This window comes from Tiliqua scincoides, chromosome 4 (assembly GCF_035046505.1).
Source record: "Tiliqua scincoides isolate rTilSci1 chromosome 4, rTilSci1.hap2, whole genome shotgun sequence".
Classification (NCBI taxonomy): domain Eukaryota; kingdom Metazoa; phylum Chordata; class Lepidosauria; order Squamata; family Scincidae; genus Tiliqua; species Tiliqua scincoides.
In genome coordinates, this window is record NC_089824.1 from 101,998,986 (window position 1) to 102,026,400 (window position 27,415).

The window sequence follows — 27,415 nt, forward strand, 5'->3', positions numbered from 1 at the left end:
TAGGCAGCCAGTGCCGCATCCCATCCCAGTACTGACCAGAGCGAGTAAAATTGTGCAAGGAGGCGTGGGGATAGTGAGGGGACGTACTGGAAGCAGGTAGGGGACACTTTGGGACAGGGGAGGGTGGAATGCAGGGAGAAACGGGTCCAGGAGGGTGCAGGGTGGCTACAGCAGCACACCATATCCTAACCCCCCTCCCCCAAGTCTGTCTGGCATTACACTGTGTTTCCCGAATTTGCACCAGTAATATAACTGTTGCAGATCCAAGAAGCCTTGTAGGGACGGCTGGGGCTTTATTCAGGGTAAGGGGAAATACTTATATCCCCTTACCCCAAGGAGACTTCCAGCTGCCTCTTAAGCTGCACTGGATGCAGTACAGGCTATGTGGCCTGGCAGCATCAATGCAATTTAGGATTGGGTTGCCCAAGTTGAATTAAGTAACACTGATGGGCTTATTCAGACTTGTTGGGCAGAGTGTTTCCCATCATGTGCTACTTTTTTGCTTGTTTTTTGAGTGGAGATACCAGGACTTGAACCTGGGACCTTCTGCATGCAAAGTGTGTTATTGAGCTTTCTAGGATTCTCCCTGTCTCCAAAAGGCAATCTAAACATTTGTTGATAGCACCTTCTCCTAGCCATAAAGCAGGTAGAACTTCACTGGAGGAGGGGAAGTGAGTCTTCTCAAACCACCTTTGTCTTTTAAGCAGGAAACAGATTCTTTCAGAGCTCCATACAATTCCTCATATTTTTTTTGACTCGCACGGGTGGGAAATGGATAGGGCTACTGAAATTGGGAGACGCTGTTGCAGAATGTCTAATGAGCATATTGGAATCCTATATTTTTTCCATCCTACCCACCCTATGTGAATTGTGTAGAACTCTTCTGCAATATGTTCATGGGAGGGGCAATGTTTAACATTATGATTTTTGTTGTTCTAGTGTTACCTCATAAATATTCTTTTGAAGAATGCTGCAGATGAACCAAGTGAAGCTTCAAGGTAAAATGCTGAATGAAACAGAAAAAATTGGTGGTGGAATATAAATTGAAGCAAAAATTGATCCTCTGGGAAGGTTATTGGCTGATGTCCTTTAGTTTTAACAAGGTATAAATGACTTGTGTTGCTATAGCTGAAGTACAGTGTTATACCTGGGGAATGGGGCACTGCCAAAAAGACCTTGGGTCCATGTAATGGGGTAGGAAGAGATTCTGTCTCCACTAATGTGGGTGCAATTGCATTAGCATGACAGAGCTAGTGGGAAGCTTGGGTGCAAGAATACCAAAGCTTGTGCTGTGTCAGAATGACTATATAACTAGGTTTAGGATCCAGCACAAGTATGAGACACAATTTGAATTGTGTTGTACCATTTGTAGAAGAAGTTGCTCCCCCCCCCCACACACACACACAAACTGGACTTCTTTTGCAAGTAGAAGACCCAAGATGAAACCCATTGTTTTTAAGTGCGTGGCAACCTGGATCCTGTGCATTACTGCTTATTTACAATCCACTTGAAAAATGAGAGTATTATATTTTACTGAATTACATTTTTCTTGTTTTTGAAGATGTTTAGCTCTTTGCTGTCTTGGACTTTGGCTATGTGAAGAACTAGTACAATGTACAAACCACCCCCAAGTAAAGGATGTGATTAATGTTTTAGGTGTGACGCTAAAGGTACAAGTACTGCATGCGTTTCTGTAGTTTGTATGCAAAATATTTCAAATGCTTAGAATAATTTTAAATAATCTGGGAGATTCTCAAATAATCTGCAAGCAAATTTTGGTTTGCAAAATCTAACCCAAATTAGAACAGTTGTAGTGTTCTTAAAGTAAAACATTATTTGCTGAGTTCTGTTCAGAACAAATGTCCATTTTATGAGTTCTGGTTAATGGAGCAGCATTGAAATGAACAATTTGTTTATCGTATACATCACTTGTTTTCAGTTGAAACTGGTGGAAAAAGTATGGAATTGTCTGACAGATTAAAAACTGGTTTAGGCTTTTTAGAGTAAGCTTATAGCCCAATCCTGGGCATGTCTACTTAGGAAGATGTGTATAATATTTCAGCCTTAGTATATAAATATGCTCCTAGAAGAGTGCACAAAATTGTTAGCAGATCTGGAGTCTTCCTGGAAGTACTTAAATCTCTCCCTTCTTATTTCAAGTAAGTGCTCAGAAGAACACTGTATGAAAGGAGCTGTAGGCTCCCATCTCAGGTGCTTCCAATCATGAAGGAAAGCAGATACAGTTGGACATCACATGGATTGGATGTAATATTAAATGAAACCTCTCATGTACACACATAGAGGGGCAAGAATTTAATTCTAATATGACATCTGACATGGACATGAAGCAACTGGATGTGTGCTCACTTCTCTCATCATGTATAGATCATATACATCTGGTCTACACAAAGATTTAGAATATTGATATACTGCCTGTAAACAACAGTTCTCAAAGCCGTTGACAAAGTATAGGAATAGGAAGATATAGTCTGTTACCTTTATATACAAATTTGCTATCTGCATATTCACTTATTTGCGGAAGGGGGAGAATTGCTAATTTCTCTCATTATCTGCACCTTATCCGCTATGCAGAGGCCTTCCAGAAGCTGCAGAGACCATCAATGCGAACGCTTTTAAAATGGCCAGCAGAAGCTTCCACTGATCATTTTTAAGGGGTCTGCTCTGGTTGCGGTTGCCATTCTGAAAGTCCCTGCAGCTTCTGGAAGGTCTATGCAGCATTCAGAGATAGTTTGGCACTTCCTGCTGCACTCTACTGGTGTCCCAAGGGTCTCTGCTGAATTCTTATGACCCCATCCCCCCCCAGGATATCCCTTGTACCAAACTCCTACAGAGTTCTGCAGATGACAGAACTTCCTATCTGCTAATTCAGTATCCTCTAGATTTTCCAGGGACCTAATCCTGGCAGATAACAGGAACTGACTATAGTTCCTTGTCCCAAAGGGGTTTGCAATCTAAAAAGAACAAGAGAGACACCAACAACAGTCTCACTGGAGAGATGAAGATTCTGTCTATGCTGGGTTGAATAGGTACAGCTGTTAACCCCTTCCTAGCTATAAGTAGAGTCATAAATTTATTATAAGCCATTTTGCCCCCCAAATAGTACCTGCTTGTATACAAATGCTTCCATGTGTGTTGTCTTTGGTTTTATTCCTTATTGGATGCTTTCTCAACTCCTTACAGTTTTCTAAGAAACAGATAGCCCAGGCAGCATGTGATGTCTTTCAGTTGTTGACGTCTTACTGGGAAAACCTTCAGCAATACAAATCTTCTCTACCCAGAAAAATTATTGAAGTATGTTTTATCTTCTAAAACATTTGTGCATGGTAATCTGATATACTGTGTTTAGTTATTCACTTAAATATAATAACCTTATCCAGAGTGTGTACGTCACTTGATTTTAATACTTAATGAAGTAAAAATGTCCTTAGAATAAGTGTATAAACATGGCAAATTGCTTTCCTTTAAATGAGTTATTTGGTAATAATTTAGAACTGATAAAACTATATTTAAATTGCAAATCCTGTCATCAGGATTCTGTTAGAATAAATTATGCCGAAAAAGCAAATTTGCATTAAATGTACTTAATTTGAGTGTTTCCTCTGGATGTAATATTTGGGCAACATTAGCAGATTTTTCTTGTACTTAAGTACTGGAGATGTGGAGGTGATGGAAAATAGGAGAAGTTATTTGGGAAGATAATGGATGGAATTCAAAAGAGCTATTAAATTCTAACTCAATTTCATAAATCGAGGCTAGTGTGTCTTTTTGGGAAGGAATACATTTTTGTATATTAACCATTTTAAAATTAATTTACACAGATCCTTGTTGCCACCATTGCATTTCTGTTGCCTAGTGCAGAGTTTTCCTCTGTGGAAAATGATAAAAAGGTATGTGGTGATAAACCGTCTTTTGTTATGGTCTGAAAATGCGGTGTTTTAATATGGAACTGATGTTTAAACATTGTTGCCCTGATCCAATGGGATGGGACGTTGGGTAGGGAGACGCATTTGAAAATATACTGTGGATGTGCATTTTCCAACCTGAAAATCCAATCCAGGACATGGAGTTTCACAGCCACAGCCTCAGACAAACTGGTTTGAATAGTTAACAGTTGCTGCTGGGGAAAAAGACAAGAGAAGAATGGTGGTATTTGTTCCTCCTTCAACCTCCCAAACAGTCTATCACAGTGTTTCTCAAACTGTGGGTTGGGACCCCCTAGGTGGGCTGCAAAACAACTTCAGGTGGGTCCCCATTCATTTTAATATTTTAGTTTTAATATATTGGACTTGATGTTACTATGGTATGAGACTGCATTTGGGGGAAGAGTTATACTTCTGTGCTTTTAGCAGTCTACTACATATATGCTTTTAACAAAGATAGTCAATGGGACTTACTTCTGGGTAAGTGTGGGTAGGATTGCAGCCTAGGATTGTGAAAAATTTTCCTGTTTGATGTCACTTCCAGTCATGACACCACTTCTGGTGGGTCCTGACAGATTCTTATTCTAAAAAGTTGGTCCCCATGCTTAAAGTTTGAGAAACACTGGTCTATCAATATGTTTTCCAAACCATTTGCTCATACATACATGCTCATAGTCCTGGCTGCTTGATCAGACTTCTTAACTCAGAGTGTGTGCATGCAGCATCCGTTTACAGAGTTTCTTTGTTGGATTACCATCTTTGATTTTCTGAGTAAAACTAATCTGACCTATATAACAGAGATAAACGAATAAACTATTTCTGTTTAGTTTATAGTTTCATTATTACTTTGCTTGTTGGATTGGTGTGTGACATTACCAGTGAAAATGCTGCTGGAGCCTGTACTTAATTCTAGTCTTGAAGATCAGCATTCTCCCAAAGCTCCATTGCTTGATTACATCTATAGGGTCAGTATGAAGAATCCTCTCAAAATGCTTCATCTTCTCTTGCTTAATTATGCAGTTTGTTATGAACAGAGGTTTAATGAAACAACTTTATAAAACCAGTTTTAGTATTATACATTATTAATAAGAATATTTATATACCGCTTTTCAACAGGAGTTGTTCACAAAGCAGTTTGCCTTGCTTTCCCTCGCTGTCACTGAGCTCAGTGGCAGCGAAGGAAAGACAAGCCCAGCATGTGCACAGGGCCTTTTGTAGTGGGAAGGTAACGTGAGACTTGCAGGTCTCACGTTACTTCCCACTATAAAAGACCCTGCGCGCTTGCTGGCTGGTTTCTTCCTGCCTTGCTCATGGGCTGGGCTGGGCTAGGCTCCACTGGGCTCAGCTCCCTTCCCCTCCTGCAACCTGAGCCGGGGGACTGCAGGAGAGAGAGAGAGAGAGAGAGAGAGAGAGAGAGAGAGATCCCCTGCGGGGGGGGGGGGAAGAGGTCTCTCCCTGCCTTGCCCATGGGCTGGGCTGGGCTGAGCTCCGCTAGGCTTCCCTCCCCTCCTGCAACCTGAGCCAGGGGGGTGCAGGAGAGAGAGAGATGGGGGGAGGTCTCTTCCTGCCTTGCCCATGGGCTGGGCTGGGCTGGGCTTGGCTCCCCTCCCCTCCCCTCCTGCAACCTGAGCCAGCGGAGTGCAGGGGGGAGAGAGAGAGAGAGATCCCGCATGAGGGAGGGGAGCCCAGCCCGCAGCACATCTCCGAGAGAGGGAGGGCTGGTTGGCTGGCCAGCCGGCCAGGAAGGAAGGCAGGCAAGCAGCAGCAGCACATGCCGCCCTAGCTAGCGAGGAAGGGTGGTTAGGTGGGCGGGCAGGCAGGCATGCAGCTGGGCAAGCAGGCAGGCAGCCCAAGCAAACAAGGGAGGGCGAGGGGGCAGGTGAGCAGGCGGGTGTATGTGTCTGAAAGTGTGGAAGATCCCCCCATTTGTGTGTATGAATGAGATCATAAACTGGCATGAAGATCCCCCCTTATTAGGGTGAATGGGATCATTAACTGGCATGAAGATCCCTCCCCCTTATTCAGGTGAATGGGATCATAAACTGGCATGAAGATCCCCCCCTTATTAGGGTGAATGGAATCATAAACTGGATTGAATTCATTCATTCATTTTACGTCTTTAATATATTCATTTATGTAAATTTATTCAAATTTGAAATGTAAATTAATTTTTTTTCCCGGCCCCCCGACACAGTGTCAGAGAGATGTTGTGGCCCCCTTGCCAAAAACTTTGAGCACCCCTGTTCTAGATAGTGTATCCTTCCAACCTAGATTTGAGTAAGACTGTGGCCCTGATACCAGGGTTTCCATTGTGTGTGTTCTCAATTCCCTGAGAAATGTTTCTCTATGATGCATGTGTGTGCAAACTTCTGTTACATTTACACTTTTTTATTTTTAGGTGTACTTAATGTGTGAAGTAGAAACAGCATGTTGGATTAAACCAATCTTGCATCTTGCTCAGCATTCTGCGATGAGGCTTGCATGCTGCTGTGTTTCCTGTTGATATGGTTATTAATATTTATATTGAACTGTACTTATCTACAAAAAAACTTACAAAGCAGTTAGCATAACAAAATCAATGAAAAAAGTTTCCCTGTCCCAAAGGGGCCTTGATCTAGAAAGAGTAAGAAAGAAAACATGAGAGAGACACCAACAGTGGAAAGAAAATGCTCTGCTGGAATGAATAGGCATAGCTGTGTGCATTTAAAAAAAAACCTGAGAAAGCTGCTGCTTGCTAACAAATATGGGAGTTGAGAATTCAAGCAATCTCCAGGCACAGCCTAGAGGTATGCAGTAGCAATTGGAGGTTCAGAGACCCATCAGAGATGTTTCATAGCCTTGATATAACTAATGGAGTACTCTTGAGGAAAGGTCTATATTTTTGTGTTCCATATATTTATATATATTTATGCTATATCTTCTAATTTTTTCAGGTTCTACACAGTTGTGTTCATGGTTCAAGCACATATACCCAGCAAAGCCATTACCTTTTAAGTCTTGCAGATCTGTCCAGTGATATCTATGATCCATTTTTGCCACTTGGAAGTATCAGGAATTCTGAACCCATACAATTTCAGTCTTCTGCAGACCTGAATGATTTGCTCACTGTTGCTGAAGGTAACCGGGGGAAATGCAGCAACACTTTTTTGCTTTAATCCACTATGAAACATTTTGATACAGAATTTTCATATGGAAAATTACATGTTTTCCAGAACATTTTCTAAAGCTAACCTGTATGTTGCTTATATCCGAAAGCCCATGAGGAAAAAATGCGAAATGCTTGAACTAAATTGGGTTAAAACAGCAGAAACTCTTCAAATGTTTTCCAAATCAGAAATTGTTGTCAGAAATCTGCTTTAGAAAACCAAAATTATAAGCAAACAAGTGTAGAGTTTTGAAATATCTAACTCAGGGGTCTCTAAACCCTGGCCCGGGGGCCAGATGCGGCCCGCAGCAAGCCTCTTTCCAGCCCACGGCCAACCCCTTGTCCCCTGAAAGCCTCTGGCCCACTCAACTGAACATGACCAGAACTGTGCTCTGATTGTGTCTGGAGGGTGTTCTGAGGGCCAGAGAGGTTGAATGAATGAGCCCATTCATTCATTTATTTACTCATCTAAGTTCCATCTCTAATTTATTTATTTAAATTTTTTTCTGGCCCTCCACACCACACCAGATATTTGATGCAGCCCACTAGCCAAAAGGTTTGGAGACCCCTGATCTAACTGGAGTGCAGAGGTTATTTACAGCATTCTCTTTTTATTCAAACTATACGTACAAACTGCTCAATAAATTCTGACTTTATATTGTATTTGAGATAATAATCCAATATCCAGGGACAAGGAACTGTAAGACCTTGGAAGTATTAGTAAGAAAAGTTAAAGAAAGGAGGAGGGATCAGAAAAGTAGAGTTAGGTATCATAATGTTCATTGCAACAGTGTTATTGCAAACTAAAAGAAATTCCAGTTTCTAAGAGGAAGCATATAGGCCAGGGTGAAGAACAAAAACAGAGCCCAGATGCACTCCAGTAATCAGTTGCTCTGACTGCAAAGTGGAAACCAATAATTCACCCTGGCCCAGGAAGCAGGCTCACTAAGAGTCAATTCAGGAATGTCAAGGCCACACTGGTGATTGAGAAGGAAGTGATTAAAAGAGCAGAAACTGCTTTTTAAAAAAGAGGCAAGTAGGAGACTACTAATTAAAGGACCTGTTGGAAGGAGAAGAGGAACCTATGCTGAATCCTTCTGAATAAACTTAGTAGAACAGTGGTTCCCAAACTGGTGGGTCGCGAGCACCCACGGGGCTCCTTGGAAGGGAAACTGGAAGCAGGGCATTTCCCCTTAAGGCAGCAGTTATCAAACTCTCAGAGAGTTTGAGCCCCGCTGTAAGTTCTTGAGGGGAGGGGGTAAGGCAGCAATGCCATCATATCGCTTTCGAGGGGTACAGGGGCTTGCTTGACTTACCAGAGCCTGCAGCAGGCTTCCGGGGGTATGGGGAGCCCATGCGAGCCTCCACAGGGTTCCCCAATGTGCAAAACACTCAACTTGAGACACTGAAAGTAACTATCACAATCTACTTTCTGTTTGCAATTGCGAAACTGGAAGTGGGACACAATAGTTATTTTGAGTGTCACTGCATGGTTGGGAGCCCTGTGGAGGCTCATGCAGGGCTCCCGGCACCCCCAGGAGCCTACTCCAGGCTCTGGTAAGTTAAAGCAAGCCTCTGCACTCCTCAAAGTCAACATGATTCTGGTGATCGCATTGCTGCCTTCCCCCCTTCCCACCCCTTAAGGGGACAGAGTCCAGGGCTCTCAGGCTGGGGCATTGTGACACCCCAGTTTGAGAACCACTGCCTTAAGGGGAGTGGCCTTGCTCCAATTCCAACGATAGTGCTACAGATAGCAGCGCTGCTGCTGCCACAGGGCTTTTTTTTACTTACCTGGGGAGCAGTGCTGACCTACTGCAGGGTCCTGGAAGCTCGCAGTCCCCTCTGACCTCTGCAGCTCGTTTACAAAACCCTTATCTCCAATCTAAAGCTACTTCCGTTTTTCGGGGAAAACAGGAACCATGGGGGGCCACGGATCCAATCCACGGTTGTGAAAAAGCAGATATGGGGGCCCCTGAAATGTTTAAAATAACATAGAAATTTAACTTTTCAAAATAGAAGACAGAAATTTTGAAAGGGCAAAGTTTTCTAGATTAGGTTATATTTGGTTTGTTGGCAACCTTCAGTCTCGAACGACTATGGTATAAGCCTACAGCACCCGGTATTCCCAGGCGGTCTCCCATCCAAGTACTAACCAGACCTGACCCTGCTTAGCTTCTGAGATCAGACGAGATCAGGCATGTGCAGGGTAACAGATTAGATTAGGTATAACGTGATGTGTGTTGAAGTAGGTGTATGTTAGCTTATTTTGTTAATGTTTTGTTTCTATCACTTTCAGAAAGGAGGAGGAGGAGCTTGGAGTTAATACCTTTAACTGCACGAATGATCATGGCACATCTAGTAAACAATTTGGGTCATTATCCCCTCAATGGAGGACCTGCTGTTCTTCACAGCCTTATTAGTGAGAACCACAACAATTCTAATGTGGAATCTTCTGAACTGTCTTCTGAAGTCTTCAGAAGCCCAAACTTGCAGCTCTTTGTATTTAATGATAGTACTCTTATATCTTACCTTCAAATTCCTACAGAAAAGGTGATAGATGATGAACCAGCAAGAAACTTCTCAGAAGTAAGAGTAATTGTACGAGATATCTCAGGGAAATATTCATGGGATGGGAGGCTGATGAATGGACCATTAACTGGTTGCCTTCCAAATCAAAATGAAAGAGAGTCTACCGACAAGTTGGACAATCATAAACAGAATTTTGAGCCTCCAGCAGACTGCATTCAGATATATGAAGGAGAAGATGCTCTTGATGAGTTACTAGAGAGGATTGGAAACAGTAGTCCTGAGTGCCTTTTACGTCCACCGCTAAAATTAAATGAGCCATCGCCATCACCATGTGTCATGAGTTGTGACCAAGAGAATGATATCCTAGAAGCAATAATGCAACAGAGTTGTATAGAAAATGAGTATGTACGTGGATGCAATTTGAATCTTAATATGAAAGTTGAAAGTCAGAAGGTTCCAAGGGCTGCACAGTCCCAAGCACCATTTCATGTATGTAGGCTCTTGCTAAATGACTTAGGAATGAATTCCTGGGATAAAAGGTAAGTACCAAGAGTTTTTTAGTTATTGCAATTGTTCATCATTCTTGGAAATAGCATCACTGACCCAATTCAGTCATACTGGGAAGCCATGGCTTCCCAGTACGTGAATAACTTTTGCAGAGCTGTGGCCTCATTCACTCCCCCTCCCTTCTCTTTCATGTGACATGATTGGTGATCAAAAGCTTCTGCTTTTGATCTTAAACTAACTTGAGCTTCACATGTCCCCACATCCAACTTGTGGCTGATTTTAACCATAGCTTATTCACAAATTAAGATCTTGAGTCAGAGTTTGATCTTGATGTTGTCTGAATGGAATATTCATAAAATTGATATAGTAATAACTCATTGTTTTTGAAAATTGTGAGATGAAAATCAGTCTTCTAATTACATCTCAAAGCCTACCTGCCCATCCAAAAACTTCATTGCTCACTTAGGTGGTGGCGACAGGGGGCTTTCCGTTCTTTTCCTTTTTTTGTTCCCATACATGGAGGTCAGCATTGAAGCACTTCATCAGCTGTTGAAGCACTGATAGTTTTCCCTACCTTTTTCTGTATTAAACAAACAAAAAACACATTTTGCCACATCTCTTTAGGCACTTCAAGAGCTTATAGCATTCTTGGCAGCCTGCTTCTGCCATTTTCTTTTCTTTACAATGTGTGTCATAGGGTCGTTTCCTACCCATTCTAAAGAAGAAGAAAAAAGGCAACTGGCAGGAGCCAGCTGCTGAGGATGCTGTCGGCACCTGAAACACTGTTAGAGCTGCCACTGCCTGGAGAGGCACAGCAAAAGTGTGTGTGTGTTTAAAGAATAAACCTCCATGGCTGGGCATGAATTCAAGGTTGCCAGTGGCAACTGGATGAGTGGTTAAAGACAAGACAGATGCAGTGCTTTATATTATATGTGTTCCTGTCAGCCACTTGAAATATTAAAGTTAAAAGATGTTCATGTGTCATGAGGTTTTACTACCATAATTTGTGTTCCTAAATATCTGCAGAAAAAATTTTCATCTGCTGAAGAAAAATTCTAAATTGTTGAGAGAACTGAAAAATTTGGACTCTCGGCAGTGGTGAGTTCAACTTTGTAAACACTTCAGTTGTACTGATGCTGATTCATCCTTTTATAGATAATGATACAATTATATAATGTTTATGAAAAACTGAAATATTCTATAATTTATTTTCTTAAAATATTGTTTGGTGCTTTTTCCAATTTAAGCAGGAATGAAGAAGTGCCATATGAAAACAGATCTAAACCCTGGATAGTTTTGTTTTTGCTTATGCATTTGGATTTTGGGGAGGGCCTGAATTTTTGCTCTGGCTCAGTTTGTTGAAAAGCTTAGTGTGTGAGACAAGATTTGAAGTCGTAACCATGGACATACAAGCCTGTAGCCAAGGTTTTAGCTGATTAAATAATATGCCTCGTACCTTCATAAGGCCATGGGAAAATGTTACTGCCTCCCATGCTATCTGTTGTAAACCTTTCTTTTGCTCTGCAATCCTATCCTACAATTCTACTCTTTTGTTCTCTCTCCACACATCCATTAAGCAAAGTAATATTCCAGTATGATTATTTTAAAGTATTTGTCTCATCTTCAAGTTGTAAGATCTTCACAAAGCAGCTACTAGCAATTAAGCTACTAGTAACTGCTTAGTAAGACAGTCCCAGATACATGTTCCCTTCATTCTAATCAGCCTTCTCCTAGCCTGCTCTGGTGAGAGACAGGTCACTGGTAACCTAAAAAGGGATGGACAACTACTCAGACAGTCCCACAAGCTTCAAAAGTCAATACCAGCACTTTGAATTGAGCCTGGAAACAAATTAGTAACCAGTGCAGCTGATGTAATATGGGCAATATGCTGCTCCTTGGTAATATTCTAGCAACTGCATTTTGGACCACTTGCAAACTATTTTCCAATCCGTCCAGCAATGAGCATATTACAATAATCCAACCTGGTTATGATTAAAGTTTAGGTGACTGTGCTGAGGTCAGCCTTCTCTGGATTATTCCAAATTATGGAATTTGGCAGTCAAATATAAAGAAGTAGTTATATTATAATTGTATTTCATCAGTTTAGCAGTGCTTAACTACTCCTTATCATTTTTCAGAGTTGTCTCATATACCAATAAGAAGCTAATATTAATATTTTTGGTTTCTTACTGCAGCCGTGAAACTCACAAGATTGCAGTATTTTATATTGCTGAAGGACAAGAGGATAAATGTTCAATATTGTCCAATACAAAAGGAAGCAGAGCATATGAAGATTTTGTTGCTGGATTAGGTTGGGAGGTAAACATTAGCCAAACATTTGGTTTTGAAATAGTAAAATCAATGTATGTTCATAGTTTTGCTGCCATATTTGGGATACTTTAGTCTTTCCAGCAGTTTGAATTTATTGTTGCCCCATTTTTCCCCATGTGGATCACCTGCCAAACTTTATACTTTGACTCATTTGTTTGAATTACCTTGAAATGATTTGCCTTGTGGACACCTATGAGTTCTGTCTTGTTCCTGTGTAACAAATCATGGATTTATATAGGTTAATATTGTGGGAATCCTACTTAATGGCTCATACTTTATTATATTTTTGAAGTATACAGTTGTCCTCCAGTATCCGCAGATCTGGTTGTCCGTGGTTCACCGCAGCCCACTCCCCTGTGTCCATTACTTTCATTTATTTTCATAATACATGCACAAAGCAATTGTCTCTTGCTTTAACCAAACACTATAAACTTTTAGCTTATAGACAGAGAAGCAGGCAGACAGCCTGCAGGTTAGAGTGGGGACTAGAGTGATGGTTAACAGAAGCGGGAAGTGGCATTATTGGTTTCTACCTTTGCCATTTCTCCCCCTCACATACACTAAAAAAAAATTGTCCTAAAGTAGTGGGAGAATTTCTAGCAAGAAAATGGCAAACAAGGGGAAAGTATTGCCACTCCAACCTGCATGAAACTATGTAGATCTGGATTCCCCTCCATGTTACTTTTTTTTGGGGGGTGGGGGGGAGAAACTACCACTTTTGAGTGGTATCTCTCATGGCCCATTCCTGCTGGTAGCATGTGTGTTCTGATGAAGTGCGCTGTTGCAAAAGGGCTGTAATGCATTTTGCGATGGCATAAGATCCAACTGCGCAGGTGGGAAAGCTAGAGCCTTCCTGTTGTGCCAACAGCTGTTGGAACACCTACTGGAGCAGGTAAGTCCAACATAGGGGAAGGAAGAAGGGGTTGAATGGGGCAGGGAGGCAGAATAAGGCAATGATGGGGAATGGACAGATCATGCCTGGGAGGGGGACAGGATTGGCAGCACCAGTGCATGCTGTATTCCCATGCCTGATCCACCTTCACAGATCAGTATGGAGTTGTACCAGCTATAGAACTGGCATGGGTCCAACTTGACTGTTGCAGCTGCTGGGGCTTACCATGGGGCAAGGGGACAAATGTTCCCTTACCCCGAGGAAACCTCCAGCAGCCAGAAATTCCCTGTGCTGGCACTGCTGCATGAAAACATAAGAACAGCCCAACTGGATCAGGCCATAGGCCCATCTAGTCCAGCTTCCTGTATCTCACAGTGGCCCACCAAATGCCCCAGAGAGCACACAGGACAACAAGGGACCTGCATTCTGTTGCCTTCCCTTGCATCTGGCATTCTGACATAGCCCATTTCTAAAATCAGGAGGTTGCACATATACATCATGGCTTGTAACCCATAATGGATTTTTCCTCCAGAAATTGGTCCAATCCCCTTTTAACGGCATTTAAGTCATCATTGTATATGGGGATTTGGTTAGAATTGGGCTGTTAATGATGGATAATAATTTGGCCCTTCTGGTAAGTTTGTTTTGGATTAAATATTGAGAATAAACTTAATTCGTTTTTCTTCACTTTTATTTAATTAAGGTTGAGCTTTCAACTCATTGTGGATTTATGGGTGGCTTGCAGCGTAATGGGAGCACTGGACAAACAGCACCATATTATGCTACTTCTACTGTGGAAGTGATTTTCCATGTGTCAACACGAATGCCCTCTGATTCGGATGACTCACTGACAAAAAAGGTAACCCTAGAACTAAAAATAAAATTATATATTGTACAATATCTACTTTTAAATATATTTTTTCTAAAGCATACCTGCCTAAAGAATCGGGAAAGGTAATTATACAATATTGTATTCAGTGCTGAAATATACTTTTTATATGGTGAGAGTTAGGATAAAATCTGCCCAATAAATTCACAAAAGACATCCCCCCCCCCATCCCAAAAACAGTAATATTAAGGCCAGGTTCCAAAGAGCTCTTTGATGCATATATTGATTCATTGCTTTTATACCCTGCTTTCCTTTGAAAAAGCTTTGAGTAGTTTTTATATGGTTCTCAGGCAGTCTTCCATCCAAACAGTTTCTGTGCCAGACACTCTTAGCTTCAGCAGCAAAGCTGAAGTTTCCTTTTCGAAATATATCTGCATTAGAAGCTGCTCACAAAACTTCTACAAGTTCCAAGAGTACCTTCTTGGTGTATGTCCAGTGCAACGGAGTAACATTTAGAAGGGGCTCAGAAGTGTTGCGTAGAGTATTGGTATTTTTGAAAATAGAAATATAAGTTCCTAGGGACACATTAGGAACCTATGGTTAAATTTGCTTAATTTTAGTGTAAGGTGTGAAGTATACATGTTAATCTCATTTAGTATTCCTCCAGATGCTTTCTCTTTTTGTCCTAAGACAGCCATGCAGGCTGCAATCAACAACTGAAGAAGGGAAACCTTTACCCTGTTCTCTCTACTGATTTTTGCATCTTCACTCAAATTGTTTTTATCATGGGAAAGTAATGGGTATCTATATGCCTTTTCCTATGAGCTGAATGCGGTGGCGGCAGCATTTGAAAACACATGTAACAAGTGCACAAGAGGGTAAAGCACAATCATGTGCTGGGATTCTGTGTAGAAGCCAATAGGGCAGCTGCATGATTCAGTGAGGGAAGGAAAATGGTGAAAGGTCCAACATATAGATTTGTTTTAGTGCTCCAAAAGAGATTCAAAACTGGAGCCTGCCTAAACTCACTCAAATTTTAATCTAAGCAGGGGAATTCTGTGGCTAACAGTATGGAGCCCTGGGGGAAGAGGTTAGAAGAAGAGATGAGGAGAAAGGATTTGAAGAGAGAAGAGTCTAAGCAGGAAGGGGGGATACGCAGGGGAAGATGGGACATAAAGCTTCCCAGAAGAAGCCAGGAGAAAGGACGGTTTTGGGGTGCAGGAGAGGAGGAAAAGGGGAATATTCCTGGGGAAGATTAATTGGAACCAAGGGAAGGTTCCTGAGGGAAGTATTTGGTCTTTAGCAAGGGTGTATTTGGTCTTTAGCAAGGATCAAGGTTGCCAGTCCTTATTCTATGAGGCTTGACAGTGTTGTGGTGCAGGAAGTGCAGCAGCAGGGGAACCGACCATGTGACTCTTTCTTAGTCAGAGGGTTCTCAGAGGGTGACAAAGTAAGCCTTTGCATGCAATTCAGCAGTCGACTTAATCACAGGAAGAAGCTGGGCAAGAGAGCCACATGGCTTTCCTGGAGGAAGGGATGCTTAGGGAGAAGCAACCCATAAAAGTTGGTTGACTAAGGCTACGTTTGCTCAACAGCTTTGGTTGTGTTCAGGGAGATAGAAGGAGAGAAGCAAGAAAGGGTTGTGGGGTGTTACTACTCCTGGGTGCCTGGCTGGCATGGTGGTCTTTGGCAACTGGAATGAGGGTGACTTAATGCAGCACCAGCAGTACACTCAGCAGGCTAATAGCATGACATGATGCAACAGGCAAAGCAAGAACAAACAACCAAAGAGTAAGAACATGAGGTTTGAGTGCTCACGGTTTTTATAGACATTTACTCTGTAGAATCCTATGCGATTCCAAGTCAGGTGACTCAATCACGGAGTCCTTTCTTGCTAGTTGAGGGCCCCTGCTGGTTTCTGTCTTGGGTTTTTCCTCACACACAAATGCATACCATTTGAGGTTCCAGTGACTAATTCAGAGGTCCATTGGCTTGTTAGCCTGCCTTCTTGATTGAACTCGATCATGGGGTTGGTGAGCACCATTGCAGGTGTGAGTCCTCTGTTTTGTAAAAAATTGTTTTTTCCCAAACTTAGGAGTCTCTGGCAGTCAAAAGGTACCAAATCTGGCTATGTTCACAAGGCGCCAATCTGCTGTCAGCAGGATTTGACATTGGTAGGCTCCATTTGAATTTTGGAACTGTGAAAACTTGATTTGAATTTAAAGAGTAAACAAGCCCTCATTCAAATTTGGAGTCCACCGACCAATTAAGGAAGGGGCTGTTTACATGATTCAGTGGAAAGTGTGGCCTTTCTGATCTCCGTGGCCTCTTGGCATCAGTTCAGTTAAGATCCACGTTACTGCTCTGGCCCATGTTCTCATGGCAGTTACTTGGGACCTAGTACGTGTGAAGCCTCCAGTATGCCTTGAAATTAACAGAAATAAAGTATTGACCATGTGACAGACTTTGGTGGAGAGTGAAATTAAGGTAGAAAGCTGGCAGCAAGGAAAGTCAATTCTCTAACACTGACATCCCATTGGTAATTGTAGCTTGGGCAGTTGCATTATGTGAAAGAAAACATCAGGGAGAAAACTACATGTAATTAACATTATGTGTTGTGGTTTTTGTTATCAGTAGAATCTTGGGCCCTTCAGAAATTATGGTCTGGTTCGTCTTTGTTTCCTTGTATTTCTCAACATGCAAAGCTTTGTAGAATACAATATTATGTAACTTTGAATAAGTGTGAAGAAAAAAAAAACCTATCCCCATGAGCAAAGCACCATCCATGAAAATGAACCAAAATGCATACCATGGAGGGAACAGGAGGAAGTTTTAAGGGAGAAAGAATTAAAGAGAACCTGTCACTTGGTATCCTCATCACATTTTGCCCTCTATCACACTTAGCCATAATAGGAATGCTTACATCCCAAATATACAGACTTACAAGCCTAGGATCCTACGTTTAAAGGCTCCAAAAGGGAAGAGTGACTGCACCATATTGCCGGGCCACGTAATTCTTTGCAGTCTCTCATCACCTCATTTATGCTGCCAGAGCAGAACAACTCCCATACAGAAACTTTTCCATGACGAAAACCTTAGCAGACTGGATACTGTCAACAAGGTTTCCATTGCCTGCATCTATAGCATCAAGCACTCAATTTTTCCTTCTTTTCTTTGGTGTTCCCAAGTAGCACTTTTGCCCTAAGGCATCACTGAAAAAGAAAAATTTCTTCCATATGCTGTTGCAGAACAAGTGATCCCCAATTTGGAACAGTTGCAAAAGATCCTCATATATCCAAACAGATGGGCTAAATCAAAGGTACATCATATCCTATGGTGAGGAACAGCATCAGGGGTCAGCTAGGTTGGACACTGCCTGAGGCTCCGCACCCATCAAATGGTCAACCTGGCCAGACTGATCCCTGAACCATCAGTAGCAGTGCAAGTGGTAGTGCCCATTGTACCTTCGGGGATGGACAGTTGTGCCATGGAGGGCCCATTCTTTGCTCCATAGCCCCCAGTAACCTGGTGTCAGCACTATCTGTAGGTTTTTCCCCCATTAAATTGCTTTAGTTTCTCTTTATCTGCTGCTCAAATCCATTCTGATCATGTTTTAGCCAGGCTATATTGCAGCTAGCAAGTCAGAGAGTGAAATATCCCTTTTACCCCACCAGCTACTGTCCCCATCCCATAAAAGAAGTTATCAAAAGTTACAGAAGAAACATTCAGCAGGAATACAGTATGCACAGAAACCCACTTTACCCTCTAACATTTCACCCCTCCCCCCCAAAAAATAGGTGCTCCCTATTGTGAATGTGTTAATGTCCTATACGCAGTCACTTATTCATAGCTGAAGGCTTTTCGTTTCTTACTCCTATAGTCATGCTGGGCCCAATTCTAAACCTCCTCAGTGCCAGCACTGGGTGTTGCAAACTCCTATACGCAGTCACTTATTCATAGCTGAAGGCTTTTTGTTTCTTACTCCTATACTCATTCAGGGCCCAATTCTAAACCTCCTCAGTGCCAGCACTGGGTGTTGCAAACTCCTATACGCAGTCACTTATTCATAGCTGAAGGCTTTTTGTTTCTTACTCCTATACTCATTCAGGGCCCAATTCTAAACCTCCTCAGTGCCAGCACTGGGTGTTGCAAGCATGTAGTAAGGCATGTCCATGGCACTCAGAAAGAAGGGACCGCCAACACTGGGCCTGTGCTAGTCATCACTGAGCCTCAGCGTCACATGAAGAACTGGCCAGCACCCCAGCAGTGTCAGCTGGCAATGGGTAGTTTCAGGGTGGGGGAGGGCAGAAAGGGGGGTGGGACCGGCAGAGTTCTGCTCCACAGCATCCTATCCTCCATGTCAGGCTGAAAAACCCAACTCGGATGCTCTCAAGTCTGCAGCAGCAGAATAACCTGCACAGACTTAAGAAGCCCCATTACAGGGCCAGCGACTTTCCCTGGGGGAGGAGAATGAAAGTGCCCTTTCTTTGAGGAGACTTTCAGCAGCCCCAGCGGTGCCGCTCAGTTCAGCAGTAGCCATTTTGGTACACTTGTACCCAGCAGAGCTACCAGCTTCAGGATTGGGCTGCCCCTCAGCGATAAGTCTGTTCTGGCCTGGCTATAACAGATTTTTTAAAAAAAAACAACTTGAATTTCTGAATTGAATATGTTGCTTAGTTGTAGCTGTTTTACAGTATGTGCAACAATAGCTATCTAGTCATGAATGGAAGGTAAACATGTAGACTCTAGTGCACATACTAACAAAATGTTTAAGAAAACATGCCCAAACTGTTCTCCAAAAAAACAAAACGTAGATAATGATTTGCTATAAAGCAGAGATAAATAAGGGGAGTTGGAAAATATAACATTCTTATTACTTTTATTAGAGGAAAATAAACCCAAACTACTTTCTGCATTAGTCTTGGTGACACATTTGTCTGCCAAAACTTTTTTCTGGAGTCTTGTAACAGTAACTTGGCTTTTGCCTTTGCAATTTCAGAAATAGAAACAAATTCTGAAAAAACTGTAGCCAAATATGTTTCGAAGTGGACATTCCCCAGTTGGTTTTAATATTGCTGCATGTTTAGCAATGTGTATTCAATATAGCTCCTACTAACAATTCAGTTGTTACTTGTTCTACCACCAGTTTTGTGTTGCTTTTTTTCTTTGCCAGTTTCCAGGCATAACAAGCAGAATGCTGAACAACTTGCTTAGCTGACAAACTCAATAGCATGACAGAAGGTCATACCACCTGCTGTCCAGAAAAGCTGCCTGTAAATGTGACCATTCTGCAGCAGGCGGTATATTTTGTGACCCACAGAATAAGACAGATGTCATAGTAATACCTAATTATTAGAGATTCTAGTTTTACTAAAAAATAATCAGTATTGGATCCTCACATATCTTAAATAAGTGGACTAAACTCAAATGAAGAGTGTTACTGTGTCATTGTAGAATAAAATCATTAGGAATATATTTCTTAGTTGTTGCAAGTAGTACCACTTTATAGTGTTATGTTTGGAAGTCATGTTTTTTGTGCTATTCTTAAAATGCCTCTGTAAGATTGTTGTCAATGAAAGATTTTTCTCTCCTGAAATAAGAAGTATTTGGATGATACCTTTGAAGCTCAAGGATTTATTATTATGAATATAATTTTTTAAAATTCCACATATCTTGCAGCCACAATAGAAGTGAATAGTGGAGCAACACCCTAATAGTTTTGTGTCATAAATTGTGTTGCTTTTTAAAAATCAATTAGCTGCAAGGAACTTCTCAGTTCAGAAACCTGGTTACAGCCCCCACTGAACTCTTGCTCTTTTACACAAGAAATTCATTAGTTATAGCTAGATTAGATTTCTAGCAGCTAATCTAACTGCTGTAGGGGTTTGCAAAGTGGAGACAGAGCTGTGCTATTGGATTTGTTCAATTCATTTGACTCCAGGACTATAATTGCACTTATGTCTTACAAGGCTTTTTATAGCCTAAGGCTGGCTGGCAGCAGAAAACAAATTGGCAGTGAATACAGTAAGAGTGAAAGGGAATGAAAGGCACACATTATCGGTCTCCAGGCAGCGCTGTTCTGGCAGGAAGTTTCTTGGTTAATTTACAAATAAAACTTCGATTTTAGGATGGGCACTCTGTCAGGCAGACAATGGGGATGTCAGGACTGGCCATTACTCAGTAAAAGTAGCAGCCATGCCTACCCAAAAGCAGAAGTTCTTCAATCACACAGACAACTCCTTTCTGGAGCCAGCTGGCTATGTAATGCAATTAGTAGGAAAAGGAGGTCAGACTATTAGGTGTGTATACTATGACCACTGACATGCATTGGTGTGTTGCCTGGCAGGCGGGGAGCAGAACAGCTAAAAGAGAGTGCCTTTAACACTATTTAATCAAGCAGCATATGTAGAATGACACATGACTATGCTCCAAACAGGCAATTTTTTTTAAGGCCTGAAAAATAATACATTCTTCAGTATCTGATGATACCTTCCCATGCGCAGATCATAGTGAAGGAAGTCATGTTTGTTAATTGTAACATTCAAATTCTATTCTACACTGACCTGTGTCACTTGATTATCCCTTTCATATAATTCTGAAATGTTAAAAACCAGCATTATATGATGTTAATTAAGGTTCTATCTTAAAATTGTGGTTGTTAAAATGTAGGTAGATCTTATTTCTACTTCTAATCCACTGTTCAGAAATCAATAACTCCCTATGAACGGCTTACCAAAAATTGTCTATTGGTGTGGTGCAACAACAGACTGTGCTGTCGTATCTTAGAGCAAAGGTCAAAATCTGAAGTTTTATTCATAAATATTTGTGTCAGGGCTTTTATCCTGCAATAGACATATATCTGGTTTTTGTTTTAAACAGATGTCTCAATATTTTTCATCTTTAATTTCCTTTAATATAATAATAATTTAATAATGATTATTAATCATTAATAATCTGATGTCTCATTAATATTTATGATAACAGATTTTGTTTTGTTTTTTAATCAGAGCAACACTATTAAGCATTAAAATATTTATAAACTTTGCTCGGATTAGAGAAGCATCTGGTACATTGGTAGATAATATCAGGATTTCCCAACTTTAGCCTTCCTCACGAAATGTTTGAGACTTACTTATGATCTTCCATGGGTGGAAATTCTACATCTTCATAAGGCAACTTATTCCATTTTTCAACTATTCCTGTATTTTAGGAAAAAAAACAAGTTTTAGTCCTTCCATCTTTTCTGCTTCTGAATTTGAACTCATAGTTTTACCCTGATGAATAGTTTTCTCTCTTCTTCCTAGCATCTTTTAAAATATTTTTTAAAGGTACATGATAGTTTATGTAAGTTCTAGCTCTGTCAGCTTTTCCTCATCCACTATGCCTTACAAATGGATTATTTGTTCTTATTCCATGAATTGTCTCCCGTTTGTTATGTGGGCTGATTTAAAGGTCATGACTTAAAGTGGAAGCATTACTCCAGCTGGGGTCTCAATGCCAAGTGTAGTGGTATCTTTCTAATAGTGGTATCCTATTGCTGCTATTTTGTTTTTCATTGTTTTTATTGTGAGCTACCTTGAGCACCCTGTATTTTAGGCAGAATATAAATATAGGTTGAGTCTCTGTATTTGTGAGGGTTCCATTCCCAGAATTCACATGGATGGCAAAATTGCATTAAAGCAAATCCATTTAAAAAACAATGTCCCTTTGCTAGGCAACTTAAAAACAGCCTTGCTTACCATTGTGATGTAAGACAGAGGCATTAGGCAGACAATCCATCAATCAGTCTCTCTCCAGGCGCTCAGAAAGGCTTCACTCTGAGCCAGCGACACCTCCCTTCACCCAGAGTGCAGCACTGGGAAAGGATGGAAAGTGTTTATCTTTCTTTCATGTGCTCAGGGGGAAGGGAGGGGTCACTTGCCTTGGAGTGAAGCTGTTTGAAGTGCCTGGAGAGACAATGATTGATGGATTGTCTGCAGCTGCCCTCTCTCGAATTAACAAGACTATTATTAAATGACTTTTTTCCTTTAATTTAATGGGCCCTTCTCATTGCATAGAGATAAAACTTCGGATGAAAAATCCATGGATAATTGTTATACCTGTACTTTAAATAAATATCTTCAATTTGATAGCTTTTGTTGATCCAAGTTTAGGTAGTGCCTTACTTACATCCAACTTACTGACATACAAACTTAAAGATGGCCCCATTACGCTTTCACACAGACGCAGTCTGCTCCACAGTGCAGGAGCTTTAGCACTAGTTTTGAAGACAGAGAAAGAAACTCGCTTGTGAGGGGGAGAAAGATGTGTTTTTGAGAAGGAAAATGGTGCTGCATTTTGGAGACACAGAAGTATAAAGGAGAGACAATACTGTAGTCAATACTTGTGTTTGTCTCCAACTAATACAAACAAAAACTGTAATTTGTTATAAAATGTAAAATAAAAGTTGTAAAATGCAAAATAGCCCCCCATATAAGCTGCTCTATAGCCTGTTTTGTACATTATGCAACAAAACACCAGAGTGTACATTCATTAGGGAGAGAATTGTCAATTTTATATATAATAATAGAAATTAATATTTCTATACTGTTTTTCTGCCACTACAGAAAGTTATTCACAAGTTCTTTTTTGTCTAATAATGTTTCAACTTACGTATGTTTCATCTTAAGTATAGATCTCTGAAACCTAATCTGTAGTTAGCTTTAGATCCAATATAGTGTACAGATCCAGTCTTATAATCCATCTCTCTCCCATCTCATTTCCTTTTCAAAGGAAATAAGACTAATGTTGTTTCTGTTTTTCCACAGCATTTGAAACTGTAATAATCCTCTGTGGTAAGGCTTCCCAAACCTTGTACTCTGCTGTGGGTTGCGATACTCCTGGTGGTGCTGGAGGCCTCTCCTGGCCTGGCAATTTACTCTACAGGCCTCCTTGGGCCTCAGAAAGGCCCTTAGAAGCCTCCATAAACCACTTCCTGTTTTTGGAAGAAAAGCAGAAGCAACTTCCGAAAACATCCGAGGCTTCTGAGGGTCATTCTGAGAGTATGTCGCCAGGCCAGGAAAAGCCTCCAGAGGCTCCAGTAAGTATTGGGGCTTGTGGAATGGCTTATATTTGGAGTCAAAGCAGTGCACGAGCAGGCAGGACAGCCCAGATCATGACCCACTATGCCTGGGCTCACAACCCACCTGTGGGTTGTGAACATAATTGTTGGATCTTGAGTAATAAATGTTGTTGAATTGTGGCAGATACAGCGCAGAACTATTGCAGAATACTACTTTTTTGCTGCTCCTATTTTTGCACTGATCAATTAATTGTTATTCTTTAAATTCAGTTATTCAGCCAATTACATAACAGCACGTTGTAATAAGCATTTCCTCAGTATGTGGAAATCATAAACATCTTCCTCTATTTGAGGGACAATTTGTTTCCTGTCGTCTTTCATTACTGATTTTAAGATGTTTCTTTACACTCTTTATATTTGTAAAACATGACAGAAATACTAATAGGGCTGTCCTTTCTTTATTATTATATTGTTTGTTCCAGCAATTAATAAAGAGAGCCCATATTTAAAGAAGATTCAAAGATTTTAATCTTACTGCATCTAATAACTTGTTGGTTTGAGCCACTTCCAGGGCCTTTCATTGCCAGTCTTGCTTCGTAGGAATAGTTTGCATTTTCCAATAAAACATGCATACAATTTTAACTGAAATGAATCCCTCTGTGTTTCAAGTCAGTGGCTCAAAAGAGGGAATTTGGTTTGACATGAATTTTTCTTCGCAAATACAAGTATTATGCTGTCTTTATAATTCTATTGATATAATACTTTGCAAGTTTGCCTTGATTCCTACTGAATGTATTAAATAGAATTTGCAGCTCTTGTCTGAGTTAAGTTTTTGTTTGGGGCACATCCCAGTTGTATGAAATGTGCTCTGTGCTTGTGCTGATCATTTGTGGATGTTAGTTAAGATAATAAACTGAAAGAGAAATATTAGCCGATGGAAGGAAAACAGCCAAGGACAGAAGGGTGGTATACTATTGATTAGGTATTTATTTGTTACGTTTGTATCCTTTCTTTCAAGAAGTTCCAAGCAATCAGCCTTGCAACTCTGTGGAGCTATTTTATGCCAGAGGTCTTCAAGAAGTTGGTTGTTATGAGGATTGAAAGACCCTCAGAGATCAACCATAGTCTTTTGGGGCCAATCCTATTCAACTTTCCAGCACTGATGCAGCCCCAAGTTAAGGGAATAAATGTTTGGCTGCATCGGTGCTAGGAATTTGGATAGAACCAGGCCCTAAGTCAGTTTGTAAAATGAGAGAGAACACTGATGCGACTACTCTGACTAGTGCCCACCCTCCTTCCAGACCTGCAAGTACTTGGATGTAATGAATCCCCATAGCCACATAACTACCCCCAGTTGCTATGGAATTATCATGCAAGCCTTGGAATTCCTTGGAACTGAGGAACAACCAGGTGCACAGTGATGGAGTTGTCCCAGATAAATCCCGGCTCATAACAAGTTGAAATCCATTGAGTTACACTGGAAGTGACTTGCCCAGCTTCAGCGTATGCTTCATAACTGAGGAGGAATTTGAAAGAGTAACACATTACTGAACTACTTCGGTTCTCAATAAATTTGCCACAATATTTTCATTATAGTGGCAAATAGTTTAAAATATATGCTGTGTATTACATGAAGACTAAAGAAAACTAAACATTTTTTAACTTTCTGGTTTGAAAAGCATTCTAAAACACCATTTTCAGCGCAACAGATTATTCTGGTTTTAGCTATTCCATAAAATGCCACTGAATATATTGGCTCCTTACAAATATTCAATTTCCATGACACACAAGAAGGGAAAAAGAAAGATCATCACTTCCTTATAAACCAGGATAGGAGAACCTTCCTTTTCCTACATGGGCAACTTTTTATCTGGGCTTTTTTATCATCCACTCTTCTATGGTTTCAAAAGTCAGGCTTGAACTCCAGGCATGTCAAGCTTTACTACCCAGGCTCACAGAAATGAGACCACCATGGTTTTACAAATGTTTTAACACCTGCATTCCTAAAAGCAAGGGTTAGCGTCCAGAATAATTCTGTAATGGACGTATATTGTGTGCATGGAGTACACCTTCCATTCTCAGAGGGAACTTGCATTCACACAGTGTGTTCACAGAAGCATTTCTCTGGGTGATGCCCTATGTTTCAGGGGTGAGTAATAGAAAGTAGTGCTTATGTCTTGTAGGGGTGATATCTTACTTACTAATATTAAATTTAGTGGTTTTTAGTGAAATAGCTGGAGGTGGATTTTTTGTTTTTCCTTCTCTCAGTCATTTGGAATACATTAGGTTGAGAGATAGTTATTTGCCCAAGGCCTGAGCTCCAAGTGAACTTTTGTCAAACTACCCCGAGGCTTCCAAACCTCTTTCTTGTCTACTGCAGCATGTGCATTTCGAGCCTAGACTTTCACAAGGCAGGGCAATTTCTGAAGCCAGATTCCTGCAAGTATTTTGAATGAAAGACGTTCTTTTGCTGCTTTTTTAAATGTATAAACTGAAAAGAGCCAGCTTCTCCACAGTTTTCTCTGTTGAAGCATATTTACTGTCAGCATTGTAATTCAATTTGTCAAACATAACTCCTCAAACTGTTTTTGTCATTCTGATTAATAGTGAGCCAATTTGCCTTTGCAGCTTCGTCACTTGGGAAATGATGAGGTTCATGTTGTCTGGTCTGAACACACCAGGAATTATCGCAGGGGCATTATACCAACAGATTTTGGAGACGTTTTAATTATTATTTATCCAATGAAGAATCACATGTTTTTCATAGAGATCATGAAGAAACCAAAGGTATGTTTTTGATAACTTCATTAGATCTAACTTATCCAGTGTTTACAAGAGGATAGCAGTGATTCTTATGTCCAACAAAAACACTGTTAAAAGCAGATCTTGATTTTTTTTTTTTAAATTCACATATAAACATCTGGGGTGAAATAGTATTTAATACTTTGCATACAAAGTATACTTAATAATTTGTATACAAAGTATTGTATTTATTAAATGCTTTGTATTTTATTATGAAAAGATATAGTTAAGCACTTAACAAATACATGATTTGGCTGCTCAAACTTTTTCAAAAACTTACACAGCATGTTAGAACTTTTTTGCATTGTGGTAGCTAAATGTGTGCAGGAAAATTAGAGAGTGCAATAAGTAACTGAGAAAAATTGTTACCTTGAAAGTGAAAACTCAGTGAAATGTTTCATGCAGAAAAATTTTTTCATAAGACCAGAGTTCAAGTCGAGAGAGAGAGAGAGAATACCTATTTAGTCTTAAACATTTTCACTCAATATTCAAATCTCACCATACTATACACAGGTATTAATGTTCATATGATATCACTCCATTATTTAAACAAATGCAATATTATGATTAGTTCTTGGATTCTGAGGCATTTCTTTTCCACAGTGGCCTTGCATTCTTCATGGTATGAATTCTTTCTTGTTGTTCTTAGAAACCATTCAGTTGTTAGAGGAAGTAGGCAGACCAGGAGCACTAAAGGCCTATCATTCTCACTTCTGCTTTAGCTAATGAAATGAGAATTCATGGGTCTCATGAGTGACACACAGTTGATTCCTGAATCGCATAGATCTAACCACAACAGAAGTAGTGATTGCAGAAACCTTCTTGTGCTCTTACTTTCCTCATTAATTGCCACATTTTTATTTTAAATATTTTAGGTCTTGGAATTCTCTTAGCAATAGATACATGTTTGAGATTCTCCAAGGGTGATGTACGAGCACCACATGGATCCCTTTCTCAGTCACATCTGACATGCACAAAAGGGTACTAAATTTACAAAAGCAAATCAAAAGCCATACCAACAATTAAAATAGCTTTAAAATAACAAAAAATAGAAAAAAAAACTGTAGCACAAGTTGCACTCTTAAACATCTAACTGCCAAAGGCCTGGCAAAATAAGAACGTCCTCACCAGCCTTCATGGGTTTTGGTATTTCAGAGTTTCAAGGCTATTCTTGGAAAAACCACTGCTTGTAGTATGATTGCTAATGTTTATTTTGTTAAAATATTAATAGACTGCAGCCATGCACCCAGTTCCACATGGTTGTGTTGACACTAAAAATGCAAGGTAATAGCCATAGCCTTGAACTTTCTAATCATCAATTGCCATATATGTGCTGGTATGATCTCTCCTTTTTTTCCCTCTCTTCCCTTTCTTTGCC

The 27,415-nt window shown here is 40.5% G+C and overlaps 1 protein-coding gene and 1 pseudogene across 4 annotated transcripts in view; one reads left to right on the top strand and one right to left on the bottom strand.

The window, feature by feature from the left end:
- RALGAPA2 (Ral GTPase activating protein catalytic subunit alpha 2) overlaps nt 1–27,415 on the top strand; it is a 190,102-nt gene that overhangs the window by 97,064 nt on the left and 65,623 nt on the right. For 3 of the 4 annotated variants that reach the window (XM_066622986.1, XM_066622982.1, XM_066622985.1), the window contains 11 exons: nt 940–998; nt 1,562–1,670; nt 3,202–3,312; nt 3,840–3,908; nt 4,769–4,906; nt 6,875–7,058; nt 9,383–10,154; nt 11,149–11,220; nt 12,318–12,441; nt 14,049–14,204; nt 25,864–26,022. In XM_066622986.1, the coding sequence (XP_066479083.1) occupies nt 940–998; nt 1,562–1,670; nt 3,202–3,312; nt 3,840–3,908; nt 4,769–4,906; nt 6,875–7,058; nt 9,383–10,154; nt 11,149–11,220; nt 12,318–12,441; nt 14,049–14,204; nt 25,864–26,022 (1,953 nt within the window). The remainder of the gene's footprint in view (nt 1–939; nt 999–1,561; nt 1,671–3,201; nt 3,313–3,839; nt 3,909–4,768; nt 4,907–6,874; nt 7,059–9,382; nt 10,155–11,148; nt 11,221–12,317; nt 12,442–14,048; nt 14,205–25,863; nt 26,023–27,415) is intronic. The other variant, XM_066622983.1, reaches the window with a different exon arrangement.
- Nucleotides 9,191–9,311, bottom strand: LOC136650267 (5S ribosomal RNA; annotated as a pseudogene).